Source organism: Salpingoeca rosetta, assembly GCF_000188695.1.
Source record: "Salpingoeca rosetta unplaced genomic scaffold supercont1.2, whole genome shotgun sequence".
Lineage (NCBI taxonomy): Eukaryota > Choanoflagellata > Craspedida > Salpingoecidae > Salpingoeca > Salpingoeca rosetta.
Genome location: NW_004754932.1, coordinates 1104831 through 1118982, shown reverse-complemented (window position 1 = coordinate 1118982; position 14152 = coordinate 1104831). Strand labels below are relative to the sequence as shown.

Here is a 14152-nt window from a genome sequence, read left to right as displayed (position 1 = left end):
CACACACACACACACACACACACACACACACACACACACACACACACACACACACACACACACACTCGCTGACCATTCGCCATCCTTGCTTCTTGTTTGTTGCTGTTGTTGGCGATTGGTGGAAATCATTCACACGTTTCTACAAGCACGCTGCACACAAGACGACGACGAAGAACATGGCTGATGCACGAGTTGATGGACGGAAGGCAATGGAGTTGCGCCCAATGCAGTGCGACTTGGCGTTGCTGGACAAGCCGGATGGCTCTGCCTCCTTCTCCTTTGGCGACTCATCTGTGATGGCAGCAGTCTATGGTGTGTGTATGTGTGTGTGTGTGAGTACACATGGTGTGCATGTGTGTGTGCATGTGGATGTCTAAGTCTGTCTGTTCCGCACCTCCACTGTGTCTTCAATCGCAACTCAGCCATCTCACATGCGGCACCTCACACACACACACATCCACACACACATACGTACACACGCACGCACACACACACACACACACACACACACACACACATCCACCAGGGCCTCGGGACGTGCCGTTGAGCAGAGAAAAGCACGACAGATCAACGGTGGAAGTCGCTTGGCACTCGGCGCCTGTACGTTTGGAGACCTGTGATGTGTGCGAGAACGGCACGCGGATTTGAGGGTGGAGGGAGGCGGATATGCATAATGCATGACGCACTGACTCGCAAGGTCATTGCCTGCACCGCCACACTCACACAACCTCCATTCGTGTCATCTCTCTCTCTCTCTCTTCCTGTGCATGCGTGTGACTTTTCTCCTTGTTTTGGTTTCCAATCCCCCCCCCTCCAAGGATAACGAGCAAGGCGCAGCGCTGCAATCTCATCTGACCGAGTTTGTTGTCAACGCGCTGGCTAGCATCCATGACTTCCCGCGGTCCGCGATCCGTGTTGTCATTCAAGAGCTGAACAACGACGGTGGCATGCTGGCCTGTGCCATCAACGCCACGTGCCTTGCGCTCATGGATGCCGGCATCTCGCTCACCGCCATGTTTGCTGCCGCATCATGCGCTGTGGTGGATGGCCAGCTCATCCTGGACCCCACCCTCATCGAACAGAACGTGAGTGATGGTAAATGTGTTTGTATGCGTGTATGTATTTGTGTGTGTGTGCGTGTGTATGTGTGTGTGTGTGTGAAAGAGGACGGTGTGTAGAAGCTACTCGTGAGCTGCGTGCATTGCGACTGAATCTTGTTTTCAGGCGTCCTTTTGACGGCGATTTCCTTTGTTCATGCGTCTGCGCTGCCTACGATGACAGAAGGCGAATGCTGTTGTCGTCACGGGCGCGTGTAAGCAGGCATCGAAGGTCAACGCTGCGGAGTTTGTCGCCCTACACTCGTCCGGGCCCTGTGCTCCCAAACAGGTGCAGCCCGTTCACTGACCCACGTCTTGCATACACACACACAAGCACACACACACAGACACACACACACACACACACACACACAGACACACACACACACACACACACACACACACACACACAGACACACACACACACACACACACACCAGAATATGCTCACCTCCAGCATATCCTCCTCTCGTCCTCCCCCCCCCCCCGATTTCCCTTTTGCCAGATGGTGACGGTGCTCGAGGCCGTGGAGAGCGCAACTGCCGCAGTGGCCGCGTTTTTGCGAACAGCAAAGAGCAAATGAGGCAACTTGGCGCCGGTTGCTGGCACGCATGCACGTTGGCACCTACGCAAGCAGGCACTGATGTACTGAAAAGATGCCCCGAAAAGGACCCGCGTCACCCACCTGCACACACACACACACACATTCACACACGTTCACACACACATTCACACATTCACACATTCACACACACCACACACACACACACCACACACACACACACACACATACACACCCATTCACACACACACACACATTCACACACACACAGTGTCCTCTCTGTTGCCCGCCATTTTGTTTTTGTCAGTTGCGCTTTGACAAGTTAATTGGACGTCATAGGTTGATTTGGTGGTCGCTCTCGTGTACATATGATGAGACTGCAACCGCCGTTTCCTTCAAATACAACACAGCCAGTCGCACAATCCGTCACGTCAACATCAATCTGTCAAATGCACGAGATGCACACCACCGCCAAAGAATACCAACCACAGTTCCAAGCAACAACACCAGCGTCAAAGCATGGCTCAGCACATCCCAACGGACCACACCACACCCCAGCATCCCATCCCATCCCAACACCACACCCCAGCATCCCATCCCAACACCACACCCAGCATCCCGTGTGATCACATCGCATCACTCGCGTCGCGGCGCTGCGCGTGTGCGTGCAGTGCATTGATGACAGCGGTGAGCAGGTGGCGGTGGCGGCCCGCTGCTGCCACTTGGCTGCTTGCATCCACGCCGTCGCAATCGCGGTGTACACCGGAGGAGAGGGCACGCGCGAGACGGGACAGCTGCTGGCAGAACAGCGGAAACGAGAGGAGGGGTGGGGCGGATGCAAATACAGAGGCGACATCATCACCCTCTCGCAGCACCACACGAGATGAATGGGACGCAGGCTCACTACCACCATCCCTGGGGAGCGCAGTGAGCGTGGGGGCGCATGCAGTGGCGAGTGAGGCGAGGGCTGTTGCTGGGACGACGAGAAACACGAGCAGGCGCCGCGCAACAGCGGGCGATGCTCTGACGGCGAGCAAGCGAAACAAGTGTGACGCCTCTGCAGAAAAGAAAGGGTTGCGCTCAACAGCCATTGTCGTCAGCGATGTCAGCGGTTCAAAGTACTCAGCACTCAACTCCGGCGCTGCTGCAGTCTCTGTTGTGGATGCAGTTGCGGTTGCAGCTGTGCTTGTGCGCATTGCTGTTGTTTGACGTTGTGACGTCGTTGCTGAAGGTTGGGAGAGGGTGGTTGTACGTATGTCGTGGCACAGCTGCTCTTCAGCTCCAGCCAGCGACTGCTGCTCAAGCTGCACAGCCACCGCGTGCTCGTTTTGCGCACGCACTTCCTTGTCTCCCACACCTCTCCCATCCCGCTCTCCTGGCTGCGATGGCACATGTTCCTGTGCCTGTACGTGTGTCTGCGCGTGTGCCGTTGGTGTTGGGCATTGGCAGAGGGAGCGGGAGATGTGCACGTCTGACGGGTTCACGTCCTCCCCGCCATCAGCCGCCATCATCTCAATCGTCGGCACTACCACGCTCGCCGTCATCGCCGCCGCCGTCGTTGTTGTTGTTGTTGCTGCTGCTGCTGTTGGCGCTGCTACTGCTGCAGTGGTTTGTGCTGCGGGCGCATGTGGTGGCGGTTGAGGTGGCGCTGTCACGGGTGTCGGCCACTTCATCACGCTCAATTTCGTTGCTGTGCCGCTTGATGCGCGCGCGCGTGTGTGTTGTTGAGCACTGGCCTCTCGCTGCCCACCACCACTACTAGCACCACTGCTACTACCATTGGTGGTCGCTGTTGTCTTTGGGCGCCAGCGAAACACGGGCTGCCGTCGTGTTGGCGAGGATGGTGTTGATGTTGAGAGGGGCGACGGTGGCAGCTGGTGCTGTGGCAGCGCTGGTGGCGCCACGGGGAGTGCTGGCGTTGATTGCGACAGCAGTGATGCTGCGGTGGTGGTGGTGGTGGTGGTGCTGTTGTTGTTCAGTGTCCAGGTTGCAACGCGTGTGTGCATGTGGGCCATCATCTGCTGGACGAGGGGCGCCTTGATCACCCAGTCGGTTTTGGTGTCGCACAGCAGCGACGGGTTGTTGTTGATCTCCAGCACCCACGGGTGTCCTTCCTCGTCAAACATCACGTCAAGTCCAAGCATGTGCATCACGGTGCTTCCTCCATCGCCATGTGTGCTCCCGCCTGGCCCCAGGATCGCGTCGGCGCCTGTTGCCACCATCCCCGCCAGGCCCGCCAGTGTGTGCGAAACGCATGCGTGCAAGCGCTCTTGCAAGAGACGGATGTCGTGTCCTTCGCGTTCTAAACGCGCCCACACCAGCAGCAGGTTTTGTTTCGTGTGTGTCTCCAAGTCCTCGGCAGCCACATGCTTGGAGTCTTGTCGTTGTTGTTTAACTTGTTGTTGTTGTTGTTGTTGTTGTTGTTGTTGTTGTTGTTGTTGTTGTTGTTGTTGTTGTTGTTGTTGTTGCTGTTGTTGTTGCTGTTGTTGTTGTTGTTGTTGTTGTTGTTGTTGTTGTTGTTGTTGTTGTTGTTGTTGTTGTTGTTGTTGTTGTGGCTTTGTTTGGCGTCGTTGTCGCTGTGACGGCTGCTGAAACTTCTTGCCTCGCTTGCCTTTCCTTCCAGACCCCCTTACCTTGACCTTCGCCTTCACCCCAACACTACCATCACCACCATCACCACCATCACCATCACCGTGCGTGTCGCTGCCAGCAGTGTGCTCGCGCTCTGCTGCGAGGGCATCGCCTGGTGCGTAGCCGGTCGACGCCTCCGCAACGAATGCGCGGCTGTCCTTGTTGAGGTGGTAGTTTGTGAGGTGCATGAACACGTTTGCGTCGTTGTCCTGGGAGGGGCGCGCGTACGGGGCGGTGCAGAAGCGAACCAGCCCGTCACGGTACAGATACGCCCGCAGCGGCTGCACGCTCGTCACCACCACATACAGGCGAAAGTCAAACTTGAGCCCCCGCAGCAGCATGGGCCGGGCAATGTACTCCTGCACCACCTGGCGGAACACAAACGCCGCGTCGCACAGGTCTTCACCGGTCCACAGCTGGATGCCGGTCCCACCACGTGCTGCGTAGGGTTTCGTGATGTAGTACGCGCGCGGATCGCGGTGGGGCGGCAGCTCCTCCACCCACGTCCTCGGCAGCACCCGCGGCGCATCCGGATTCAGCTGCGATCATAGCACATGTTGTGTGTGTTGTGTTGTGTGTGTGTGTGTGTGAGTAAGTGAAGGTTGGCGGCTGCGCTTGTACGTTTGGTGCTGTGTGTGTGTGTGCGTGTGTGTGGGTGCGTGAGGGTCAGTTCATGTTGCTGGTGCTAGAGCGTTCGTCCCACTGTTCATGTCATTTGTGCCGTTTGTAAGAGGCGGCGTTGACCGCAAGAGGGAAGTGCGATTCACGCGACATGGACGTACTTCAGTGTAGAGGTTGAGCAGCTGTGCAAAGTTGGATTTGATGAGGGCTTCGCGACAGCGTGGGATGCGGTTGGCAATGCGCCCGGGCACTGGCAGGAGGCATGCGGTGTAGAACTTGTCGCGCACATCTTTCACCCCGGCGAACCAGGCAATGTCAAAGGTGTCCATGCGCCTGCATGCCACTCGCATTCCCAACTGTTCTGCTGCTCGCAGAATCACAGGGTGTCGAGGTGTCTGCAGACCATTCGGAAAGGAGGGTATTGATTGGTTCGTTTGAACGTGTGCGTGTGATGAATGTGTGATGAATGTGTGATGAGTGTACAAGGTGTGCAATGTGCGTGCGTGTGTGCATGTGTGTGTTTGCGTTCGCTATGTGTGGGAGGTTGAAGGTAAACACCAACAAACAGTCAAACATGCACACACTGCACACACACACACACACACATCACACATCACACACACACATCGCGCGCGCGCACACACACACACACACACACACACACACACACAATACCTTTGTGAATCGAGGGTGGAAATGCCCCAGGGTGAGGCCACGACCAATCTTCTGCCTAACGGCTGCATTGAGTTGGTTCACTTGTTCTTGTGCAGGGTTACTGCCCCACTCAAACGGCGGCAGCTGCGGGCGTCGGCGTACCACTGCGTCTGCAGCAGGCACGTGCTGCTCACCTTGGCCGTCCTCATCCGCCATCGCGACGTTGGGTGTGATGAGACACGATGATCTCGATGTCCGGTTGCCCAACGTGGACAGCACAAAATGCAGTGTTACGAAACCGGTGGTGGATATGTCACATCAACTTTTGCCCTTGTGCGAAACATATAATTTGGTGCGCATTTCGTTCTGTGTTTTGGTTGCTTGCCTCTGGAGAAGTAGACAGGCGGATATCATGAGAGTGGCTGGTGCACTGCTGCAGCAGGTGGGCCGGCGCGGCGTGATTGCTGTGCGCAGGGAGACCAAGAACCGATGGGAGCGGCGTGCTCCGCTCGTGCCCAAGCATGTGCGCAAGCTCAAGCGCATGGGCTTCCGCGTCCTCGTCCAGCCCAGCGACATGCGGTGAGTGTGCGAAACAGCACAAACAGAGGGGGAGGGGCCTGAGAAGCAGTGAACATCTTTTGCACGTTGCGATTGCGACATCCGTGGTCGGCCCCCCCCCCCCAAAAAAAAAAAAACAGTCGTTCGCGGTGGTGAATGGATGGATGGATGGATAGAGGCGATGGAGGCGATGGAGGTGGGGAGGCCAGGGAAGGGAGGTGCAGAAAGTGAGGGCGAAAGCAGGTGGGTTGAGTTGATTGGAGAGGAAGTCAGTCAGTGTGAGGGGGTTTCTGTGCTGGTACGGCTGCACTGCCGTCATGCATTGCAGGCTGTTTATCCCTCGTCTTACACACATTGTACACGCCTTCTCCGACCCACACCCACCCTCGCTTTCTCCCTCCCTCCCTCCCTCCCTCCCTCCGTCACACACTCTCACCCTCTCTTTGACCAGCGTGTTTACGAATGAGCAGTATGCTCGCGCAGGGGCAGAGCTGGTTGAGGACCTCTCGGCAGCCAGCGTCGTGCTCGGTGTGAAGGAGGTGCCGCTCTCCGAGCTGCATCCAAACAAGACGTAAGCACGGGCATGTGATGAGTTGGTGTGGTTCCTGCGCTGTGCTTGTCTTCCCTTTCTCGTTCCCCCCCCCCTTCTGCTCCTCTTTGCTTCTTTTCCCTCCTCCTTTTTCTCCTTCTCCTTCTTGTTCGCCGCTTTGACCGATGACCTCTGCGTGCTCTCGTGTCGTCCAGGTATGTGTGCTTCTCCCACACCATCAAGGCGCAGGAAGGCAACATGGGCATGCTCGACGACATCCTCAGCAAGAACATCCGCCTCATCGATTACGAATGCATGCTTGACGAGTTCGTTTTCCACCTTGCACCTCCATTCTGTTGTGAAGCTGTGTGTGCGTGTTTTTGTGCGCTGGCTTGCCTCTGTGTGTGTGTGTGTGCGCGCGCTGGCTGCGCTGGCTTGCCGTGTTTGTGCAGCATGTGTTCGTGTGGGTGTGCATTCGCGCACGTGTGAAAGACAGCATTGTTTCAATCCCAGCCACATGCTCACGTGCCACTGCTTGTGCTCCTTGACTGATAGGAACAAGAAGCGTGTGATTGGTTTTGGAAAGTTTGCCGGTATCGCTGGCATGATCGATCTCCTCCGTGGCCTCGGCGACCGTCTTCTCGGTGCGCGTGTGTGCGTGCGTGCGTGTGTGCGTGCGTGCGTGTGTGTGTGTGTGTGTGCGTGCGTGCGTGCGTGTGTGTGTGTGTGTGTGTGTGTGTGTGTGTGTGTGTGTGTGTGTGTGTGTGTGTGTGTGCCTCACTCGCCAGGCATGAACGCTTTCGTCACACGTGCACGCTCTTGCCGCCTTTCCATCCGTGTGCCATCTCCCGCGCATATTACCCTGACGTGCGGCGGGGTCATTCATTATCATCCACAGGTCTTGGGTACAGCAACCCGTTCCTCGGCATGGGCTACATGGACTACTTCCACAGCGTGGCAGCGGCCAAGACGGCGCTGCAGCTTGTCGGCAACAACATCCTCATCAACGGCACTCCAAAGGCCGTCGCCCCCATGATCTTCGGTTTCACAGGTCAACCCTCTTTATGCATCTTTCTGATGTTCACATGCATGGTTGTGTGCGTGCGTGTGTGCGTGCGTGTGTGCGTGTGTGTGCGTGTGTGCGTGTGTGTACTCGGGTGTACCTGCGTGTTTGATGCGCCATTGCCCGTGCGCTCGCCGAGTGATCCTCCCCATTTCCCCCGTCCCTTCTCTGTCCTCACAACCCACCCATGCACCCCCGTCTCCTTTGTCGCTGTGCAGGCACTGGCAACGTGACGCAGGGCGCGCTTGAGATCTTTGAGCAGCTGCCACACGAGTACATCACGGCAAAGGACCTCGAAGTTGTCATCGCTTCCGGCGACCCCAACAGTCAGCGGCCGCCCATGCACTGCTACTGCGCATCCCTTTGTTGTACCTTCAGGCTTGGTGCCTGTTTGCTGTTGCTCTGATGTGCTCGTGCGTGTGAATCGTGCTGCCATGCCACAACTTCAACTCATGCCACAACTTCAACTCATGCCCACACCTTCCTTCCCTGCCTGCCTGCCTGCCTGCCTGCCTGCCTTTCTCTGCTTCTCCTCCTCTCCTCCTCCCGCCCGTTTGGCTCTTCCTGCGTGCAGCGCTCTACGGCATCAAGCTCCAGCGCGAGGATCTCGTGCAGCACAAGGACCCCACACAGCGCGTCACCTTCGACAAGGTGTTCATGGTGGTGCACATGTCCTGTCCTGTGCTCCGTGTGATCATACGTGATGCACTAGCTTTGCCGATTCCGCCTTTTTCTCCCCACCTCGCCCCATCACAACCCCATCTCACAACCCCCACCACTTCACCACCACTTGGCCGACGAAACGCCCCCTGTGCACCGTTAGAACCACTACAACTCCAACCCGGACGAGTATGAGCCCATCTTCCACACCAAGATTGCCCCCCACATCTCCGCCCTCGTGCGTTGCTTTACACCTCGCCTCATGCTGCACTGTTGTCACGCGTCCTGTCGCACGCTGCGCGCTCTTTCTGTTGACTCTGTGACACGCACAGAACACACACACACGTGCAATCACGCAATTGCCTCGCGACCACGCCAGTCTGTTGTCTCCCTCTTTGGTTCATGCTCACGCTTCCACATGCCCCCCCCCTCTCCACATTTGCTCTGACAGGTGCACGGCATGTACTGGGACGCGCGCTTCCCGCGTCTGCTGACGTGCGACCAGATGCGCGCCCTCCACAACACGGGAACAAGCCGCCTCATCGGTAAGTCAGACCGCGCTCCCTGCTGTGTGTATGTATGCATGTACACTCATGCGGCTGCGGTGTGCCTTGCCTGTGTAGCGTGTACGTGTGCGTCCGCGTGCGTATGTACACTCATGCAAAAATTGCAGTGCAGTGCGCCTTGTCTTTGCTGCGTTGTCGATGACACGAACACGTGCGCTCACCGCCTCCCCGTTCACACCACCGTCTGCAGCGATTGCCGACATTTCCGCTGATCCAAACGGCTCCATCGAGTTTACACGCGAGTGCACAACCATCGACCGCCCTTATGAAGGTTTGCATTGGTGCTACTTTATGTTTACATTTGTGTGCCTTGGTGCTGTTTGCTCATGCCACGCGCCTGCTCTTTGGCCTTCAACCACGTGCTTACTCACACTCACTCACTCACACACACTCACTCACTCACACACACTCACTCACTCACATACACAACTTCCTCTCCGTGTACTTGTACTGCCGTGACATGTAGTGTACAACCCGAACACGGACACGAGCGTGTTTGACTGGGAGGCTGAAGGCATTCTCCTCGGTCAGTGCTTCTGCCTTGTTGTTGATGGTCATGGCGGTCGCATGCTGACACCAGCGACGTTGCCAGTGTTGTTGCTGCTTTGCCTCGTGCTTGCCCAAACACGTTGACGTTATCCCTAGCGTCACACACACACACACACACACACACACACACACTAACACTAACACTAACACATCACATGGCCTGCCCACCCCACCTCTTCTTTCTTCCCCCCCCCCCCCCACCTCCAACCAACCCCCCTGGCAACAGGCTCTGTGGACAACCTGCCTGCTGAGATTCCCGTAGAGGCGTCCATCCACTTTGGCGATCTGCTTGTCGACTACATCCCCGAGCTCGCCCGCTCAGACATGACGCTCCCCTTTGAGCAGCAGACGGACATTGGCGACACGCTGCGCAACGCCATTATCACCGCCCACGGCAAGCTCACACCGCGCTACGAGTACATTGCCAACCTGCGCCGCGAGAACGAAGAGCTCGCCCGCAAGAGCGCGCCCCCACGCGTGGTTGTGCTCGGCTCTGGACTCGTCTGTCCGTCGTACATTGACAGCCTGCTCAAGGTCATGGGCAGCGGCAAGGTGGACGTGACCGTTGTTGGCGCGCAGGCGAGCGAGCTGAAGCAGCTTGCCAACGCCTACGACACCATCAACACCGTGGAACTGGACGTCACTGACGATGCTGCGCTCCGCTCCGTCATTGGCACCTCTGATGTTGTCGTCAGCCTCCTCCCCGCCAGCCTTCACCTCCGACCAGCAAAGCTCTGTCTCGAGCTCGGTCAGTGCACCTGCGCGCCAACTGTGTGTGTGTGTGTGCGTGCGTGCGTGCGTGCGTGTGTGTGTGTATGTGTGTGTGTGTGAAAGCTGACTTCACGTTGCTTTCCCTTGCATTTTGTCCTCACTCACGCACTCACGCACTCACACATTCTCGTCCTTTTCATGGGTTTCCTCCATGCTCGCACGTCCAACCTACGAATGCCCACGCCTTTCAATGGCACCACCGCAATGACGGGCAATGCTCTCAGGCAAGGACATGGTGACGACGAGCTATGTCTCTGACGAGATGGCTGCGCTTCACGATGAGGCGCGCGAGAAGGGGCTCGTCTTCCTCAACGAGTGCGGCCTCGACCCGGGCATCGACCACTTCAAGGCCATGGACATCATCCACCGGTGCGTCATCATGGTTTTGCGTTTGCGACCACGCCTGCATGATACCCTATTCCTGTGCCTTGCCCCACGCCTTTTGCCGTTGCCTGACGATGCTCTCTCCCCACCCCGTCTCTCACCGCGGCTGGCAGTCTGTCTGAGTCGAACATGGACATTACGTCGTTCACGTCCTGGTGCGGCGGCCTCCCCGCCATCCACTGCGCCAACAACCCGCTCGGCTACAAGTTCAGCTGGAGCCCGCGCGGCGTGCTCGGTACGAGACAAGGCAGATTTGTGTCTGTGTGTGTGTGCATGTGCGTGCGTGTGTGTGCGTGCATGTGTGTGCATGTGCGTGCGCTTGTGTGCATATGTGTGTGCATGTGTGTGTGTGCATGCGTGTGTGCGTGTGTGTGCATGCGTGTGTGCGTGTGTGCATGCGTGTGTGCGTGTGTGTGCGCGTGCATGTGTGTGTGTGTGCATGTGTGTGTGTTTTGCCCCCTTTCTCACGTCAGCGACTTCCTCCTCTCTTCTTTCTTCTCCTCCCGTCTTCTCCCGCGGCAGTTGCTGCGAAGAACGCTGCGCGGTACCGTGAGCACGGCGCTGTTGTGGACGTTGAGAGCGGCACCCTCCCCGAGCACGCCCGCGACGTGCAGGTCGGCCGCATGCAGTTTGTCGGCACCCCAAACCGCGACTCGGTCAAGTACGAGAGCGTGTACGGCCTGGACAAGAGCGGCAAGCTGGAGTGCATTCTGCGCGGCACGCTGCGCTACACAGGCTTCTGGGAGGCGCTGCGCGTGTTTACGGAGGTTGGTCTCCTGCGTGAGGACATCAAGCTCGGCGCTTCCACCGCCCGCGACCTCATTGCCGAGGCAGCAAAGGCGCAGCCCGACGACGTGCCGGCAGAGACGCAGGAGGAGGCCCTTCGCATGCTTGCAGAGTGCGGTGTTGGGGAGAGCACGCGGTGCCCTGCCCACGTTGCCCCGCTGGACGCGCTCTCGGCCCTGCTTACAGACGCCCTCGCCTACCAACGCGGCGAACGCGACATGATCGTCCTCACACACAGGTGTGCGGCTGTGTGAATGATTCGTGCGCTCTGCAATGCCGTTGCGTATGTGTGCGAGTGTATGTGTCTGCGTGCGTGTGTGTGTGTACGTGTGCGTACGTGTGCGTGCGTGCGTGCGTGCGTGCGTGTGTGCGTGTGTGACTTTTTGTGTGCGTTTATGTGTTTGGTTATTATCTCCCATTGTGCATACCCTCTCTCCCACATTCCCCCTTCCCTACACACGCTCACCTCCTCACCAACTGCACCACCATCTCCGCCACCGCAACGATCACGTCCCTGTCCCTGTCCTCCGTCGTCCTCGCACCTCCACCGCCGCCGCAGCTTCACTGGTGTTGGCAGCGGCAGCAAGACGGTGCAGGTCGATGCTGAGCTGTCGTACATGGGCGGCCGCCACCCCATGGAGGCAACTGCGATGGCCACCACCGTTGGCGCGCCCGGCGCCCTCGCCACCAAGTACGTGCTGAACAAGAACGAGTGCAGCTTCCTGGACCGCGGCGTGCTGCGCCCAACCAACGTGCAGCTGAGTCAGCAGTTTTTGAAGGACCTCGACAAGTACTTTGACATCTCCTTCAACGAGCGCGTCATTGAGTCGTAAACCACCAGCACCAGCACGATACGCCACAGGCCAATCACAACCACCGCCACCACCGCCACCACCACCAGTGATTCTTATTCTCCAGCAACATGCACGCCGTTTGATGGGTTGATAAGACGAGGCACATGTGTGTTTATGTGGCGGTGCCGATGCTGCGGCTGTAGTTGCTGTTGCGTATACCTCGTTTGTGAGAGGGTGTGTTCACTGTTTTGCTCGTCTTTTTGGTTTGTAGGCGTGTGTGTGTGTGTGTGTGTGTGCGTGTGCGTGTGCGTGTGCGTGTTTGCGTGTGTCATGTTGAACCAGAACAAACAGCCCGCCATTCACCCCAACACACGCCACACTCGTGTTCTTCTTGGTCCCCTCAATAAGCAAACCCTCCTCAAGCAGCATCAAACGCGACAACAACAGGAATGCGTGCGCGCACATATGTGTTGGTTGAAGGGGGAAAGGCGTGTTTATCATTCATTACATTACATGTGAAGGAATAAGTGATAACTGAAAGAGGGGACATCGTCCAACAACATGCGAGTACAAAGCGTCAAGTCATATGAATGAATGAATTACGTGAGCTGTAAAAGTGCAAGCGTGGTTGTGCGAAAACCACAGGCGTTTCAGGTCCGATATTGCTCAATGCACTTTATTACTTTGCATCAAGAACGCTCTCGTCCACACCAATGGCGTTGAAGAAGCCGTACATGCGGGCAACGTCAAACTTGGTCCCATCGTATTGCACGGTCGACTTGTAACAGCGCAGCAGCTGCTCCGCCGACAGCTTCGTGTGGTCGCACACCTGGCACGCAGTCGAGGGTGAATGTGTGAGTGAGTGTGTGTGTGTGTGTGTGTGTGTGAGTGAGTGTGTGTGTGCGTGTGTGTGTGTGCGTGTGAGTGAGTGAGTGAGTGAGTGTGTGTGAGTGAGGGAGTGTGTGTGCGAGTGAGGGAGTGTGTGTGTGTGTGTGTGCGTGCCAGGGCGTGTAGGCCTGTATGTGAGGGTGCATTTCAGGTGCCGATAGCTCGGGTCACCTTTTCGTGCCATTGATGGAGCGTGCTGCGATCAACAGAGCGGTACACCTGCGAGAGGAGAGGTCATCATGCGCGCCAGTGAGCAGCGAACGGAAGTGCAATGAAGAAGCGCGTGGTCCGTCAGCCACAATACATAGACAGACAGACACAAAAAGACAGACAAAAAACGCAGGCAGACACAGACAGACAGTCACACACACACTCACACAGTCACACACGCACATACACACACACATACACACACATACACACAGTCACACAGTCACACACACACACACACACACACACACACACACACACACACACACAGAGCACACAACACTAAGACAACAAACGGGAATGCAGGGAATAGTGGGTACGACGAACCAGGAACTCTGGGCGCGTGAGCAGCTTCTTGAAGAGATCCTCATCCTCAAGTCCCCACCCTTCAATGTCCATGGAGAACCCGCCAGTTGCGTCGTAGTCGGACGCGTGCACACAAACCATCCCGTAGCCGTAGATGCGCCACTCGCCCGTCGACTCCTGCATCATCAGCTGCTTCTTGTTGCGGTACATGCTGCACACAGGGGCAAGGAGCCGCGGCGTGAGGCAATTGTTGTTGCTGTTGTTGTTGCTGTTGTTGTTGTTGTTGTTGCTGGTGGTGGTGGTGTTGTTGTTGTTGTTGTTGTTGTTGTTGTTGTTGTTGTTGTTGTTGTTGTTGTTGTTGTTGTTGTTGTTGTTGTTGCTGTTGTTGTTGTTGATGCTGGAGATGGTGTTGCTGTTGTTGCTGATCCCGTTGATGCTGGTGCTGTTGTTGAATGTGACACTGCACGGACACACCACATGGCTTCTGCTCGAGTGGGCGGCTCGCACGCTCTCTGACACCACA

At 57.0% G+C, this 14152-nt stretch overlaps 5 protein-coding genes across 5 annotated transcripts in view; 2 read left to right on the top strand and 3 right to left on the bottom strand.

Annotated features, from left to right (window-relative positions):
* PTSG_00814 (phosphatase 2C) overlaps nucleotides 1–122 on the bottom strand; it is a 1538-nt gene extending 1416 nt beyond the window's left edge. Inside the window, exon 1 of the mRNA XM_004998226.1 lies at nucleotides 74–122. Within this exon, the coding sequence (XP_004998283.1) occupies nucleotides 74–83 (10 nt within the window). The 5' untranslated portion in view covers nucleotides 84–122. The remainder of the gene's footprint in view (nucleotides 1–73) is intronic.
* Nucleotides 123–176: 54 nt separating this feature from the next.
* PTSG_00813 (uncharacterized protein) lies at nucleotides 177–1680 on the top strand (the record flags this gene model as incomplete). The annotated part of the gene is made up of 5 exons (XM_004998225.1): nucleotides 177–312; nucleotides 527–600; nucleotides 819–1085; nucleotides 1282–1386; nucleotides 1603–1680. 5 exons carry the CDS (start codon nucleotides 177–179, stop codon nucleotides 1678–1680), a joined length of 660 nt encoding a protein of 219 aa, XP_004998282.1.
* A 605-nt stretch (nucleotides 1681–2285) lies between these two features.
* PTSG_00812 (uncharacterized protein) lies at nucleotides 2286–5837 on the bottom strand (the record flags this gene model as incomplete). The annotated part of the gene is made up of 3 exons (XM_004998224.1): nucleotides 5587–5837; nucleotides 5073–5306; nucleotides 2286–4829 (listed from the first exon to the last, which is right to left on the bottom strand). Exons 1-3 carry the CDS (start codon nucleotides 5779–5781, stop codon nucleotides 2286–2288), a joined length of 2973 nt encoding a protein of 990 aa, XP_004998281.1. The 5' UTR covers nucleotides 5782–5837.
* Nucleotides 5838–5924: 87 nt separating this feature from the next.
* PTSG_00811 (uncharacterized protein) lies at nucleotides 5925–12765 on the top strand. The gene is made up of 16 exons (XM_004998223.1): nucleotides 5925–6144; nucleotides 6575–6694; nucleotides 6868–6978; nucleotides 7208–7296; nucleotides 7551–7703; nucleotides 7934–8041; nucleotides 8290–8366; nucleotides 8539–8613; nucleotides 8827–8920; nucleotides 9132–9212; nucleotides 9408–9467; nucleotides 9717–10238; nucleotides 10486–10630; nucleotides 10759–10880; nucleotides 11168–11669; nucleotides 11991–12765. The coding sequence occupies exons 1-16, from the start codon at nucleotides 5978–5980 to the stop codon at nucleotides 12262–12264; spliced, it is 2700 nt and encodes an 899-aa protein (XP_004998280.1). The 5' UTR covers nucleotides 5925–5977; the 3' UTR covers nucleotides 12265–12765.
* PTSG_00810 (uncharacterized protein) overlaps nucleotides 12705–14152 on the bottom strand; it is a 3416-nt gene continuing 1968 nt past the window's right edge. The window contains exons 5-7 of the mRNA XM_004998222.1: nucleotides 13651–13840; nucleotides 13285–13332; nucleotides 12705–13054 (exon numbers count right to left, since the gene is read on the bottom strand). Of these exons, the coding sequence (XP_004998279.1) occupies nucleotides 12905–13054; nucleotides 13285–13332; nucleotides 13651–13840 (388 nt within the window). The 3' untranslated portion in view covers nucleotides 12705–12904. The remainder of the gene's footprint in view (nucleotides 13055–13284; nucleotides 13333–13650; nucleotides 13841–14152) is intronic.

Coding starts and splice junctions, on each gene's coding strand:
- PTSG_00811 (XM_004998223.1), top strand. CDS start 5,978: ATGAGAGTGGCTGGTGCACTGCTGCAGCAGGTGGGCCGGCGCGGCGTG. Junction 6,695..6,867: donor GAGCTGCATCCAAACAAGAC/GTAAGCACGGGC, acceptor CGTGTCGTCCAG/GTATGTGTGCTTCTCCCACA. Junction 7,704..7,933: donor CATGATCTTCGGTTTCACAG/GTCAACCCTCTT, acceptor GTCGCTGTGCAG/GCACTGGCAACGTGACGCAG.